At 50.5% G+C, this 13,740-nt stretch overlaps 1 protein-coding gene across 3 annotated transcripts in view; it reads right to left on the minus strand.

Annotated features, from left to right (window-relative positions):
* Positions 1-12,506, minus strand: part of Kiaa1549 (KIAA1549 ortholog) — a 118,086-nt gene extending 105,580 nt beyond the window's left edge. For 2 of the 3 annotated variants that reach the window (XM_038320234.1, XM_038320233.1), the window contains exon 1: positions 12,347-12,506. In XM_038320234.1, the coding sequence (XP_038176162.1) occupies positions 12,347-12,488 (142 nt within the window). In that variant the 5' untranslated portion in view covers positions 12,489-12,506. The remainder of the gene's footprint in view (positions 1-12,346) is intronic. The other variant, XM_038320232.1, reaches the window with a different exon arrangement.
* Positions 12,507-13,740: the final 1,234 nt, after the last annotated feature.

The following is a 13,740-nucleotide window of genomic DNA, read 5'->3' on the forward strand; positions in this document are numbered from 1 at the left end:
GACAGCGTATCTCAAGAGCAGCCTTCTCGCAGCCACTCACTCAGATGACCCACACCTGGACTGGTCACTTCTTTCTCCTCCCCAGGAACGGGGTGACATTTCTATTATTGTCCTCTGACCTCTACCTGCATGCTGTGGTACACACACACACCCCAATCTCATGGGCACACACACAATAATAATAATAACCTTAAAAAAAAAAAAAACAATAGTCCCAAGACCAGTGTTTCTGGAAATCATTTAGAAAGTTAATATTTAACATCAGATCCTGGCACAAATGCAACATATTAATATACTGCTATTTGGGTTTTTGTTTTCTTTTCCCTTAGAACTAAGAAAGCTCAAAGGGTGGAGAAAGTGTGAAAGTCGTTCACCACGCTGGCTGTCTTGGTGTTTTGTTTATTATCTTTTTAACTTTTATTTTATATGTATGGGTATTTTGCATGTATGTATGTCTATGTACCACATGTGCCTGGTGTCCACAGAGGACACCAGATCCCTGGGACTGAAGTTACAGGCAATTATGAGTCATCACATGGTTGCTGGGAATTGAACCCAGGCCCTCCAGCAAGACCAGCCAGTGCTCTTAACCACTGAGCCATCTCTCCAGCCCCCACTGTTAGGTTTGGAACAAGGTAATGAAGGCACTGACTTCCTCCCATCAAAACCGGAAAGTTAATGAGAAATTGATTTTCTAACCAGAGGCATATCCTAATTCATGATCAAAGAAGAAACCATCAGAAACCAACCACAGAGAAACAGCATCGTTTATGTAACAATGTTATCAGGTCCACAAGGAGGTGATCCAGGTGGCAGTAACCAGGGAAATGCAGGGAGAAAATGTCACCAAACGTTATGGACCATTACCCTCCAGGCTGGGAGAAACAGAACTCACTCTGTAAAAAGAACTTTCATTTTTTCCTGAAACCATTCCTGTTAAATGTTCAATTGCTAAAACAAAACTAAATGACTATCCCAATCTGTAGCTTTGGAAAGCCTGCCTTATTCATTCCTCTCAACAGAAGTTTGGGGTGAACCTTCTGTGACCTTCGGTTAAAACTTGTGCGGTGCCACGGGTGGGCAAGGTGCTCACCAGGGGTCACAGACCACTGTGACTATGGAGACTGTATGTGACTGTAGACAGAGTTCACTCTGCCAAGCAAGCAAAACCTGTGAATGTACACCTTCATGGGAGACACCACAGAGCCAATCTAGTAACGAGACCCAGACCACAGGCGCCTGGCTGGGGTGTGCACACCCACCCCTGGGGTTTAGAGGACTCAGTAGCTATATGGCCTGAAACAAGCAGGGGAGCCCACTAAGGTTTGTCTTCAACCTGTTACCTGGCTTACAGAGCTGTTCTGTAGGAGAAACAAGAACTACACTGCCTCCCACCACGCTTGGACGGCTACTGTTGCTCTTCCCAGGACAGCTCTGGGGTTTGTTTGAGGGAGTGGGGTGTGTGTGTGTGTGTGTGTGTGTGTGTGTGTGTGCGCGCGCGCACCTGTGTACGTGCGCTGAGGTCAGAGTAGATATCAGCTGCCCCGCTTTATTGCTCCTTTTGGGTCAGGGTCTCTCACTTAACTCGTAGCTAGGCTGGCAGCCAGCAAGCCCCAGACATCCTCCTGTCTCCACTCCCCACAGTTCTGGGAATATTGGTATAAAAGTTTTTTTTTGTTGTTTTTTTTTTTTTTACATAAGTGCTGGGTCCCTGAACGCAGGTCCCCACGGTCACCTCATGCTTACTCACCAAGGGCTCTTACCCACTAAACCCTCTCTCTAGTCCCTCGGCCCTGGGATTTCTACAGAAAGCCAGAGAAAGAACGCCAAAGGGGAACTTGATCAAAGACTCAACTACCAATTCGCAATCAAAAAGATGCAACTGTAGGATGTGTCTTACCTTCAAGCTTGGCAAAGCCGAGAGATGGGTAACGGGCTGTATTTCAGAAAGAGGAAACAACACTGGCACCTCTGACTCATTGCTAGAGAGAATGCGGGATTGCTTCAACTTTTCTAGAGAGCAATTTGGCAGGGCGCATCAAAATTTAATGTGTGCATACGGCGTAGGCCAGTGAGTCTATTTCTGGGAATTATCTTACAGAAGTTATTAGAAAAGTGTGTAAAGATCCACGTGCAGTGGTGACGCTCAAGAGTGCAAAGCCATACATTACAACCCACTAACCTGGTTACATGCAGCAGAGAACATCCACAGAACCCACTAAACCCTCTCTCTAGTCCCTCAGTCCTGGGATCACTACAGAAAAACTGGCCTGTGGTCTAGACCCGCACTTCCCGACAACACCAAGATCCCACAATGGAGACTGAAGTGGAAAAACGCAGATCGCCAAACGACGTGTCAGATACGATTCAACCGCTTTGCACGTGTGTTCATGGGCGCTTGTACGTGTGGAAAACTAAAAAGAGAGACACCAAAATGCCACAGCAGTTATCTGAAGTAGTAGGATGTATAAGGTGATTTTTGCTTGCTAGCTTGTAAGTTTTCCAAACCCCCTGAAGGCACACAGTGTGCAGCACATTTTACACAGTAAATCCCACCACCTGATGACAGCCCTCTCGTGATCCTCCACTGCCAGAATCCACTTCCTCTCACATCTAATCCTTGATCCTGCCACCTCCACACTTCACACTGGTCTCCTCCGAGGTCTATTCTTGGATGACTTCCTGCCGTAAGGCTTTGCATGGCCACGTCCTCTGCTGGGAATGCTGTCCCCTGAAAGACCTTCTGGGCTTGCCTTCTGCCCTCTTCGGCTTTTTATTCAAACTTTACTGTTATGGGCTGAACCGAAAGGTTCCTACAAAGCCCTCACCCCAAGGACCTCAGAGTATGACCTCATGTGGAAACAGCTCACCACAGAGATAAATAATTAACACAAGATCGGACACAAGTAGGTGAGTCCCTGATCCATCATGACCAGTCTTACAAAAAGGTAAAATTGGAAATGATGCACAGGGAAGATGGAGCGATACCTGCCGAAAGCAGAAACTGCCACAGCTACCGGCATGACCTGGAACAGAACAAACTTCAGCACCTTCAGAGGGATCACGGCAGCACCATGATCTCCAGCTACAGAGCACCGCTTCTGCCGGTTAAGTCCCCCCACTGGTGGCACTTTGGCCACCACAGCACACTAACGCAGACACCTTGCAATGGGTGGAACATCCCAGACTGAATCTCTAAGTCTTCCCCTTCTCTGCCCGACCACTGATGGTATCCACCACCGAGGGACACGTGGTACAGCCAGAGGGCCCGGCACACAGGGAGACACGCTACAAAAACGGGCAAAGGACACAGAACCAAAACACTAAGCAATGCAAGCCTGTCCTGCTGGAGCCTGTGGTCTAGTAGAGGGGACTGAGAATAAACAGATGGACAGAAACATAGGTTGTGACAGTGTCGGGTACACAACAAAGCGGGCAGGAGCTCAGGAGCCATGAAAGCGCTCTTGCTGGGGAATGCCTCTTCTGACTGTGTGGGAGCTGAGAAGAGACCCGCAGGAAGGGAAGGAACTGAAGATAACATCTGAGATAAGAATGTTCTAGACAGAAGGAACAGCAAGTACTAATTACTGCAAGCAACTCATATTGTTTTTATAATCAGGGAGGGAAACCAATAAAGCTATTGAAGCCCTCAAAACACATAAAAACAAGCGAAAGCCCAGTTCCAAGGGCTGTCGAGGACAGTGGGCTTTGACAAAACTTTTTTACACTATTTGGAAGCAGGGGGATCACTTAGGTGTAGCAAAACCCTGTCACAAAAAGAAAGAAAGAAAAAAGAAGGAAGGAAGGAGAAAAAAAGAAAAAGAAATTTTTATAATTCTATTCAGCCTCTATGCAGACCCAGGATGAAAACGTCAACCCTTCTGTACACTTGCCTTGCTTGGCCCAGGCCCCACCCAACAGTGGCCCAGGAAGAAGCCTTCAACCTCAGTGACCTGAGGTAAGAAGGGAGGAGAGGTCAGGTCAAGTGAGACAAGGAGTCCTGGAGATCTTTGCTAGAACCGCAGGATGCTGGGAAACCTTGTTACCACTGCCCTGGCCAGCAGCTGCTGACCTACCCACGGCCATCACCTGACTCTGACTGGGGTTCCCAAGGCCACCTCCCACTTGCTTGGACCACAGAGGCTCAGCGTGATGGTCACTCCATCATCACACAGCATAAAACATGACCCAACATCAGGCCCCACTTCACCACCATTGTCACTTTGTAAACAACCAATTCCTAAACACGTCCCCTTAGGAAACTGACACTCTGTAACTGTAGACAGCTCTCTATGCTCCGCCTCCCAGGCCAAGGCAACAACCACTCTTCGGACTGACTAAAACTTCCACTACACCCAGCACCTCGCCCAAGGAGAACTGTCCAGCATCTGTCCTTCCACCCTTGACTGGTGTCAGTCACAGTTCCTGAGGTCCACCTATGTTACAGTGTGCCACAACTTCCTCCCTCTTGGAAGCAGAAGACACACCCACATCCGCTGGTCACCATTTATCTGTGTCCCCCATACCCACTGGTTACCATTTGTCCCCCCTTCTCCTATCTACAATCCCTAAAGCCGAGCCCACTTGACTCCGGTTCACACAGCTCAGGGAATCAGGGCCGGTTATACTGTCCCCTGTAGGGAAGCTCTGATCAGCAGCAGATGTCTGACCCCATCCATTCAGACACCAGCTCGGGCTGCTATCCTCCACGCCCCCAGAAATCTGGGTGGGGCTTTTACAGTAACTTAAGGACTCCTCACTAATTAGGGAGCAAGCAAAAATCTTTGCATGCACCCAAGCTCATCAAGAAACTGCTGAGGCTTGAGCTTCCAAACCTCACGGAACACACAAATTATGTGAAGATGCCTAATAGGTAGCTACCTCACTCGGGGGGTGGAGGGGAACACTTCTTTGACATGTTCGAGTGTAGCACAGACTGGCCAATAGCTCTCTGTGATCCCAGGGTTGACCTTGAACTCCTGATCGCCCCCCTCCACCTCCTGAGTGCTGGGATTTCAGGCACTTTCCACCAGTCCTGCTGAGCCTCTGAGTTTCTGACAGACTCCCAGGTAATGCTGATGCTGCCTGTTTGGGGGACCACACTGGAGTAGAGAGGCCTGGGCTCCTGGCCTTTGCCCAAGTCCCCTAAAGCTGACTCCATGAGACCATTTGTTCTGTATGTTTTCAGTCCCCCCACACCATCCTTTGAAAGCTCCCCCAGCATTTTAAAACAGACCTTCAGACTATCTGGCTCCAAAGTTAATCCCCGCACCCAAAACGCTAAGTGACGAAGGGCTCTTTCCACAGGCCCAAACAAGAGGAGCAAAAACAAGGCCTCAGCAAGTTTCCAAATGATGGCACAGGGCTGTGAACGCCCAGCCTACCAGAGGAAGAGCGGCCTCCCCACTAGTCCTGACTGTCCCAACTCAGGGCCAGAGCCACCTGCTCATTCCCCACCAAGTCTCTGGTGGGACGAGCAGAGTGTCCCCCTGGCCGACTACCAGGACTGTCCTTCTAACTCCCTGCCTGGCATTCCGGCATTCCCCTCTTCTCCTATGGAAAGCAGTAGCATCTTCTCAGCTCCCAGCTCCACTTCCACTCAACACCTCCCTCCCTCCATGAATAGTCACTCATTCAAGGCATCTCTGCTCTCAGAGCTGGTCTGCCTGAGTCTCCTCCGGTTTCCTCCTCTCTATAATGAATTTCTCCATGCTTGCCCTGGCTCCCATCCCTTCCAAACGTGAGCAAATCCACTCCTGCCCTCTCTGCCTCCCCTTCCAGCAACATCTGTCTCCTCTGGCCCCAAGACTGGCTCATGTCTACGCTAGCTCTTGAACTTCTTAATATCTTATTTCATCTCTTGGGCATACACAACAAGCACAAAAAGCAGGAGACACTTGCCCTCCGCAAGCTGGGCCCTCCCCAACACTACCACTCCCGAGTTAAGAAACCGCCTCACAGAAGCTGGGTATCCACGTGGGAAAGGCAGAATTCAGGGTCCGCATCCATCCCTCCACCTCTTTTACTAGCCACGTTGGGCCCCACGGCAGCACCAATATGCAGAATACGCATCGCCCACTGTATCCATGCCAACACAGTTACAGCAACCAGAACATGGGCACTGCCTAAAAGAAGTAGCACTATTCTAGTAAGTTTAAGGGCAAAGGATCTTAACGGAAAGTTCTCAAGACATAAAAATGGTCAAGAGGTCTATAACAAGTGCCCAGCATCAGTAACCATTGGGGTAATGCAAGACAAAACTGCATGGAGACTTCGCTTCGGAGCCGCTAAATGGCTGTCAAGAAGACCAAAGCAGAGTCCTAGGGGCAGTCATTGTACTGAGTCACGGACTGTGGAGAGCGGAGAGAGCAGCTCTGAGAGCTCGGGGCACTAGGGAAGAGGGAGCCGAGGCTGACACTACCTAGCCCCAGGAGGCTGAACTGGAAGCCTTGCCTCCACACCCAGGGCCTCTCAAAGTTGAACTTAACCTAGGAACTTGGCCGATTTGGATCTCAATTCAGAACGTCTGGGGTGGGGCCCGCGCAAATTCTATCTGCCAGGAGCAGATGCTGCTGCGGGATGTGAACGGCAGCGAGAGGAGCAGAAATCGTCACCGACGAGCACAGATGCACAGCGCTTGTTACCTGCAGCACTGCCAACAGAGGGGAAAGAATGGGCGCGGGCTAAACAACTCCCGGACCGCTTGAGCTACACCCACAGCCTTTTTTTTTTTTCCACTTTCCCCCTAATTTTGGTAGAATTTATTTATTTATTATTCATTCGTTTTGTTTGAGTGTGTGCACGCGTGTGGACGAAGATCAAAGAACAACTGTAAGAGCTAGTTCTCTCCTTCCGCTATGTGGGCTCCAGGTCATCAGGCTTGGTAGCAAGCACCCTCTTACTGTAAGGCTCCACCCTTTTTCCAGTTTTACTTGGACTTAGAGTTCCACTTATTTACCAGGCTATTATCATCCAAATTTTCTATTCTCCTGCCTCAGCCTCCTGAGAAAGTTGTGATATACAGGGGTGACAACCAGCAGACAGTTAAAAAAAAAAAAAAAAAAAGATTTGGGGGTAGGATGTTTGCCTCGCATGCATGAAGCCCTAGGTTTAATCCCAGCCATGTGATGGTGCTGCATGCTTGTAATCTCAGCACTTAGGAGGTGGAGGTACGAGATCAAAGTTCAAGGCCAGTCACAACTACATGTCAAAAAAAGCAGTCAGCCTGAGATATGTAAGGTCCTGTTTCAAAAAAAAAAAAAAAAAATCAAGTTGCTAATGCAACGAGAAGAGGAATCTGTCTGTCTTCGGCAGATCCTCGGCCTGGCATATCTAACAGACAAAGACAGGAACAGGCCAGTTGCATCTATACATTTATTTCCAAGGCGTCCAAGATAGCCAAAAGGGAACTTTACCTACAGCACTGACTGGACAAGGGCTACATGTCTGTGCTCCCACAGTAAGCTATAGATAGACAAAGGGGGTGTCCTTTAGACATCAGACACCAGGACGTCTAATCTGTCCAGCAACCCTGCCACCTGAGCACACATGAAAGCTGGGCCGTCATAACTCACAAACAGATGCCACCAGTCAGAACGGCATCTTCCCCTCTAGGAAAAGCCACCTGGTGTAATTATAACCACGGTAATTAGCTGCTGCCACCACTCAGGGCAGACAGAAAACCCCTGCTGCCAGGTCCCTGGTGACTTTTAAGAGTCCCCTGGTGAGGGTTCTGTTTTCAGGCCAGAGGGAGGCAACTTCCTGACAGACTGAAGCTGCCACGGAGGGAGACCCAAGGCAGAGTCCTGTGACCCAGTAAAAACCAAAAGCATCAAGAGAGAAGCCAAAACCAATCCCAACAGAATGGTTTAGTTCAAACGTTCTAATGGCAAAAAGACAGCTGCGGGGCAGGAGAGACGGCTCAGACGTTAAGAGCTCTGGCTGCTCTTGCAGAAGACTGGGGTTCAAATCCCAGAATCTACACGGTGGCTCACAACTGTCTGTAACTCCAGTTCCGGGGGAGTTGATGCCCTCTTCTGCCCTCAAAGGCACCTGTACTCATACACTTAAAATACATAAATAAAACCTAAAATAAAAAAGACGACCATAAGACATAAAACATCTGTCTCTATTAATATTCACGTGATGGGCTCACACTATTCAGAAAAACTGTTCCAAAGCATTAAACCCCTACAGCTGAGCTTTAAATTGGTATGATAAAGATCCCCAGACACCACCAAAAGATTATAATTTAGGGAAAGATGAGCTTCAGAGATCTAAATCCTGTTGTTGTTTTGGGTTCTGTTCCTGTTTGTTTGAGGCAAAGTCTCACCATGTAGGCCAGGCTAGCCTCAAACTCAAGATCCCCCAGCCTCTACCTCAAGTGCTTGAGATTAAAGGTTTGCAATACCACACTCTATTTCAGAAGTTTAAACTCTGAACAAGCATTCCCCAACCCCAAATAACAGGCTGCAGGAGGTCTGGGAATCACGCTTCACATGCATTTTAATTCCCTGTTTACAATTCTAAAAGAGGTCTTACAAATACCCACCTTGAAATGACCAGCAGCTCATTAAGACAGAGAAAAATTAAACAATCCATAGCACAAACGGACGGGAGAAGTGAGGCAAAGAGAAAGCAGATCTCGCTAATCACAACAACTGCACACTTCTGTGTCTCCAAATTACATAAAAAGTGGGGCCACTGAGATGACTCAGCAGGCAGAGGCACTTGGCACTGGAGCAAGGCGACCTGAGTTTGATGATGCCCACAACCCACGTATAAGCGGAAGCACCAACTGGACAAAGCTGTCCTCCAACCTCCACACTCTTGCCACGGCACATACCCATAACGACGCACACGCGCAAACCCACTAACTCTTTCTTCAATTATGTAAAATGTAAAAGAGGAGGCTGGGACACAGCGCTTGCCTAGCATGCACAAAGCCCTAAGTATAATCACCAGCTTGTAACTTGGGTACGGTGATGCCTGCAATTCCAGCACTCAGAAGGCGGAGGTTGGAGGGTCAGGAGTTCAAGGTCATCCTCAGCTACACAGTGAGTTTGAGGCCAGCCTGAGTTATATGAGACCTTGCCTCAAAAATTAACTAGTTGATTAATTAAATGTAAAAGAAAACACATCAGAAAGGGGGAATGTGATAGTGGGGACAGCAAAAAAATTCAAAGAATACAAATAAAAAATAGAAATTCAACACTAAAGAAGTGTAAAAGGTAAAAAATTGAAACAATGTATTACAAATTTAGGTGACAAAATAATCAAAGGAGCCAGGCATGGTGCTGCACACCTTTAATCCCAGCACTGGTTAGGCAGAGGTTGGAGAATCTCTGTGAGTTTGAGGCCAGTCTGGTCCACATAGTAAGGCCTGGGTTTTATAACAAAAGTCTACCTCGAAAACAAACAAAGCCTAAACCAAACACAGTGCCATCTATGAGCTGTGGAATTGTGGGTGAGCCATCCTCCCCTCCTTGCTTGTCCTGGGGATTGGACCCAGGGCCTGTGCATGCTACCCAATGCTCTACTGCTAAATCCTACCCCAAGTTCTTAGTGACGGCGTTCTCCATCTTTCATTAACTTCCAGATTCTGCGGCGCTGCCAATGTCATGATGATCATAATTCTTAAATAGCCTAGTCTCTGAATAAGGAGCGGGGTGCCATTCTCTCCTTTTCTGCTGTGAGTTAGCTGGCTACCTAAAAGCACTACATTCAAAATAAGTCCCCAAGCATTTCAGATTGTCTCCACAGCAGTGAAGTCAGAACCAAGCCTATAAATGCTTTCTTTAAAAAGAAAAAAAAAAACACATTTAAAACGCTACAGGAAATAGAAATGGACAACAAGAGCAACACAGCGCAGAGATCTCACTGAAGACTGTAATAAGGGGACCACCTGGAAGTCAACCCCATTGAGCCAAAGAGAAAGATGCTGAAGGCAGGGAGCTTATCATGCAGACGCAGGAGGGACTGCTGCCTCCCAGAGGAACTGCAGACAGGATTAAGACACCCCCTGCACTCTCAGGACAGGCCCTCAGCAAAGTCCATGCCCACACTGCTACTGAAAGGTACATCACTAAGATGGGAGGGTCCTGGTGCCACCATCCCCAGGCACCCACAAGCCACGCTTCACCAAGCTGGATTCCCAGAACCTGCCATCAAGAAGTCATCCCTGAAGACCCTCCACCCAGCAGTTCCCTCAGAGTGAGTACAAACGCCCACACTTGCTTATGCAATAGCTCTGGCTTTGCAGTTGGGGCCCCGAGGCCGGATCCTTGAAGCTGGATGCTATGCCCACTGCATCGCGCTCTGTGCCCCTGCCCAGAAGCGGCTGTGCAAACCAGAGAAGCCCAGTGAGCAAATTAGTACAAAGGTGATGTCTCTGCCTCTGTGACGTCAGCTCTAGAAGAGACGGATAACTTCGCGTCTCCAGGTGGGATATTTGGATTAGGGGTAGCAGGGAAATAGAAAAGGGTCACTAAAGGAGGGTGAAGCAATGTAGACGGACCCACTGCTGACTTTATAACTTTATCTTCTACAGCCTCTCTAGAATATTCAGATGGCAATGTGCGTGTGGGAAACACTGGCGCCCCAGAAGCTAAGAGTATCGCAGAGTCTGGAGACACTCTCCTAAACACCTGTTAAGGCCCTCCTCTGTAAAGTAGGAACCCTAAAACCTAAGTCCCAACGGGACTAGGTCACCTATATAAAAAGAAACACCCTGCACATGTCAGTGAAAACAACTGGCGACCCAGGTCCTGTGATGGGCAACTCCAGCAGGATCCACCTTTCTCTGCTGGCTAAAGACAAGAGTACTCCAAAGGGCTGACTCCTTTCCTCTGAACACTGAACTCTCGTGGCCTAAGACCGAGACTGGAGGTAGTAGCTTGGGCAAAGTTTCTGGACCCACTGAACACAACCTAAAAGACCTGCTCCGTCAACCCCGCCTCTGGTGTGGTTCCCTGAGGCAGGGTTCCACCCGGCTAGAGGAAATCTCTGGCAGCTTCAGCTAGGAACCTAGCCTGTGGGTCAAGAACAAGAGCAAAGGGGAAGGGATGGATGGAGCAATTCCTTCCACCACCTAGCCTGCGACCTTCAGCAGACTGATTCTGCCTTAATTTCCTCACAAGTGAGTGAAGCGGTCTCATCCTATGTCCCCTGAAGTCCCTTCCTCCACCATCCCCTTTCTAGAGCTGCTGCTAATACCCAGAGTCAGGCCTCAGGGACACCTTCAGGTGTGTTCCACTTCCTTCAAGCCACTTGGCAGTTCTCTGGCCCCACTCCCACAAGCAGGGAGGGTTCTTCTGAGCTGCTTTCATGGTTTTTCTGTTTTTCCTGTGCAGTGGGAAGAAGCGTTCCACCCTAAACTGCTTCTCCCACCTTCCTTTTCCTACCCACAAAGTAGCCAAGCGTGTGTGTGTGTGTGTGTGTGTGTGTGTGTGTGTGTGTGCTGGGGCAATCACAGGCTTGCCTGTGTGTCACCTCGGAGATGGTCTCCAGGCCACCTTCCCAATGCACTCTCAGGGCGGACAAATAAACATTTCAGCGAAACAACATGAATTAAATCATTTCCTCGACAAACAAAACCCACCCACACGCCTCATAAATCATGTCTCTTAATCCCATGCTGATGAACAGTCACTAAATTGCATCTATTGTAAAACCAACCATGACTCCTTTCATGCCCTGACACTCCAGACTCAAAATATTTTCACACTCCATTGTAATGCCTTTGTAGAGGATATACCAATAGCTAGTTCCCTGGAAAGATCGACGGCCAGGGCGCTTTCCAAGAGATTTTTCTTTGACTGTTCTTTGTGTCCTGGCGCACTGGGGGACACGGCCAGCTTGCCTGCATCTGGGGGAACACTGGCTGTTCACGGCAATGCACAACTGCTCTACAGCACACACCAGATGCACCCCTTTGCCCCAACAATAAAAGTATCCCAAAACATTCGCTACGCCACATTCACACAGCTGTGCACAAACACAATTCCAGTGCCTGCATTTTGCAAAGGAGATAAAGAAAACAGGCATCTTCAGAGCAGAAACCACCAGACCCGCCTCGGGCAACATGGTTCACGGAAGGCTAGGCTGCAGACCTTTTACCAAGACCGGCCAGGAACCGCTCGCTCTTTTCCTTTGCATCTATTCATTTCCTCCATGCTTTTATTTGCTGGGCCCAGGAAGAATGGGAAAGCATCTCCAGCAAGGAGGGCGAGGGAGCGGTGGAGAATAAAAGAGGATGGGCGGGTAGGGGGGAGTCAGAGGGTGGCGAGCGCGGCAGCGAAGGCGGGCTGGGTGGTGGCCCCTTCCCGGGGGGCTCGGCGAGGCTTACCTGGGGCGCACGAGGCCGGCCGGGCGAGCAGCAGCAGCCAGAGGCCGGGGAGCAGCAACCCCGGGCGGCGGTGGCGGGAGGAAGGCCCGCAGCCGCTCCGCCCCGGCACCAGCGCAACCTTGGCGCGGGGCTCCCACTCCATGGCCACGCGTCGGCTCCCCGGCACACCGGCCTCGCGGCGTGGGCGCGCTCGGGCCCGGGACGCGGGCGGCCGCTGCGGCTGGGACTGGGCGCCGCGCACCGGCGCGCAGCGAGGCCGGCGAGGCGGGGGCGGGCCGGGCCGGATCCGCGGACAGGGGCCGCTAGCACGCCGGCCGCGCCGCTCCGCCCCCTCCCGAGCCTCGCAGCCGCTGCCGGGCAACGCACGGTCCCGCGCGGGGAGGCGAGCACCACCTCCCGGCCGGCCGGGCGCCTGCCTGCGGGCCGCCCGGCGGAGGGCGCGGCGGGTCCCGAGCCCCGCCCTCCCCCAGGACCCGCCTCTCCGGAGGGCGCGCGGGACGGCGCCGCCCCGCACCAGCACAGCACCCGGGAGGCTCTAAAGGAACTGTCGGAAACCCGGGGCTGTTGGCGATCGCTCCTCCAGAGCCGCCCAGGCGGAGCGGGCAGCAGGTGTGTGTGCGGGGCGGCCAAGGTCCCGGGCTGCAGAGCGGACAAAGCCGAAAGAAGTCGGGCTCTTTTCCCCGGAGCCCGCGTACAGGAAAGGCTGGGGAGGGGGGTGCCCACAGCTCTGCCCATCCTTTGCCCTTCCAGAGCTCTGCCACCTTGCAAAGGTGGGTCTTTGGAGAGACCTGGGCCTACTGCCCTGAGCTTCGTAGTCTTCAGAAAGGGGCTGCTGAGCCCCAGACACAAACACTCACACAGAGTCTGGCCTTTTTCAAAGAAAGTAACACCGGTGAATGATGAAAAAGACAGCACTGGGGGTTAGTTTCCAGAGAGAATAGTGGAAAGGGGTGAGAGTTAAATTTGTCTTGGTGCTAAGAGCCCACCGTGTGAACTCCGAAGATGAGGAAGGTTAGAAGGTCTTGGAAGACACCACGATTTTATTTCAGAGGTTGCTCCAGCCATAATCCGAAAGCTGTGCACAAGGGAAGTATCTTGTTGACCAAGAAACCAAGACAGACAGTGGGAAATGTGAGCCATTCACGCTGGCCAAAGGATCCAGGTTGCTCTTCAGTGAGGCAGATAGACTAGGCCAGAAGGAGCTGCCCAGTCTTGCAGGGCCAACCCATCTATCTAGGCAGAGAATCAATAGTTCCTCTTCTGAAAAAGGCGGGTCAATACCTGTTAAATTTCGGGGGAAATGAGAATGTAGGTTAAAAGCTTTTGTGGCTGACCCTAATTTTTGTGCTTCATTGTGTCAACTCGAAAGCAACCCCCATAAATTGCTCTCTTGC

This window comes from Arvicola amphibius, chromosome 2 (assembly GCF_903992535.2).
Source record: "Arvicola amphibius chromosome 2, mArvAmp1.2, whole genome shotgun sequence".
NCBI classification, from domain to species: Eukaryota; Metazoa; Chordata; class Mammalia; order Rodentia; family Cricetidae; genus Arvicola; species Arvicola amphibius.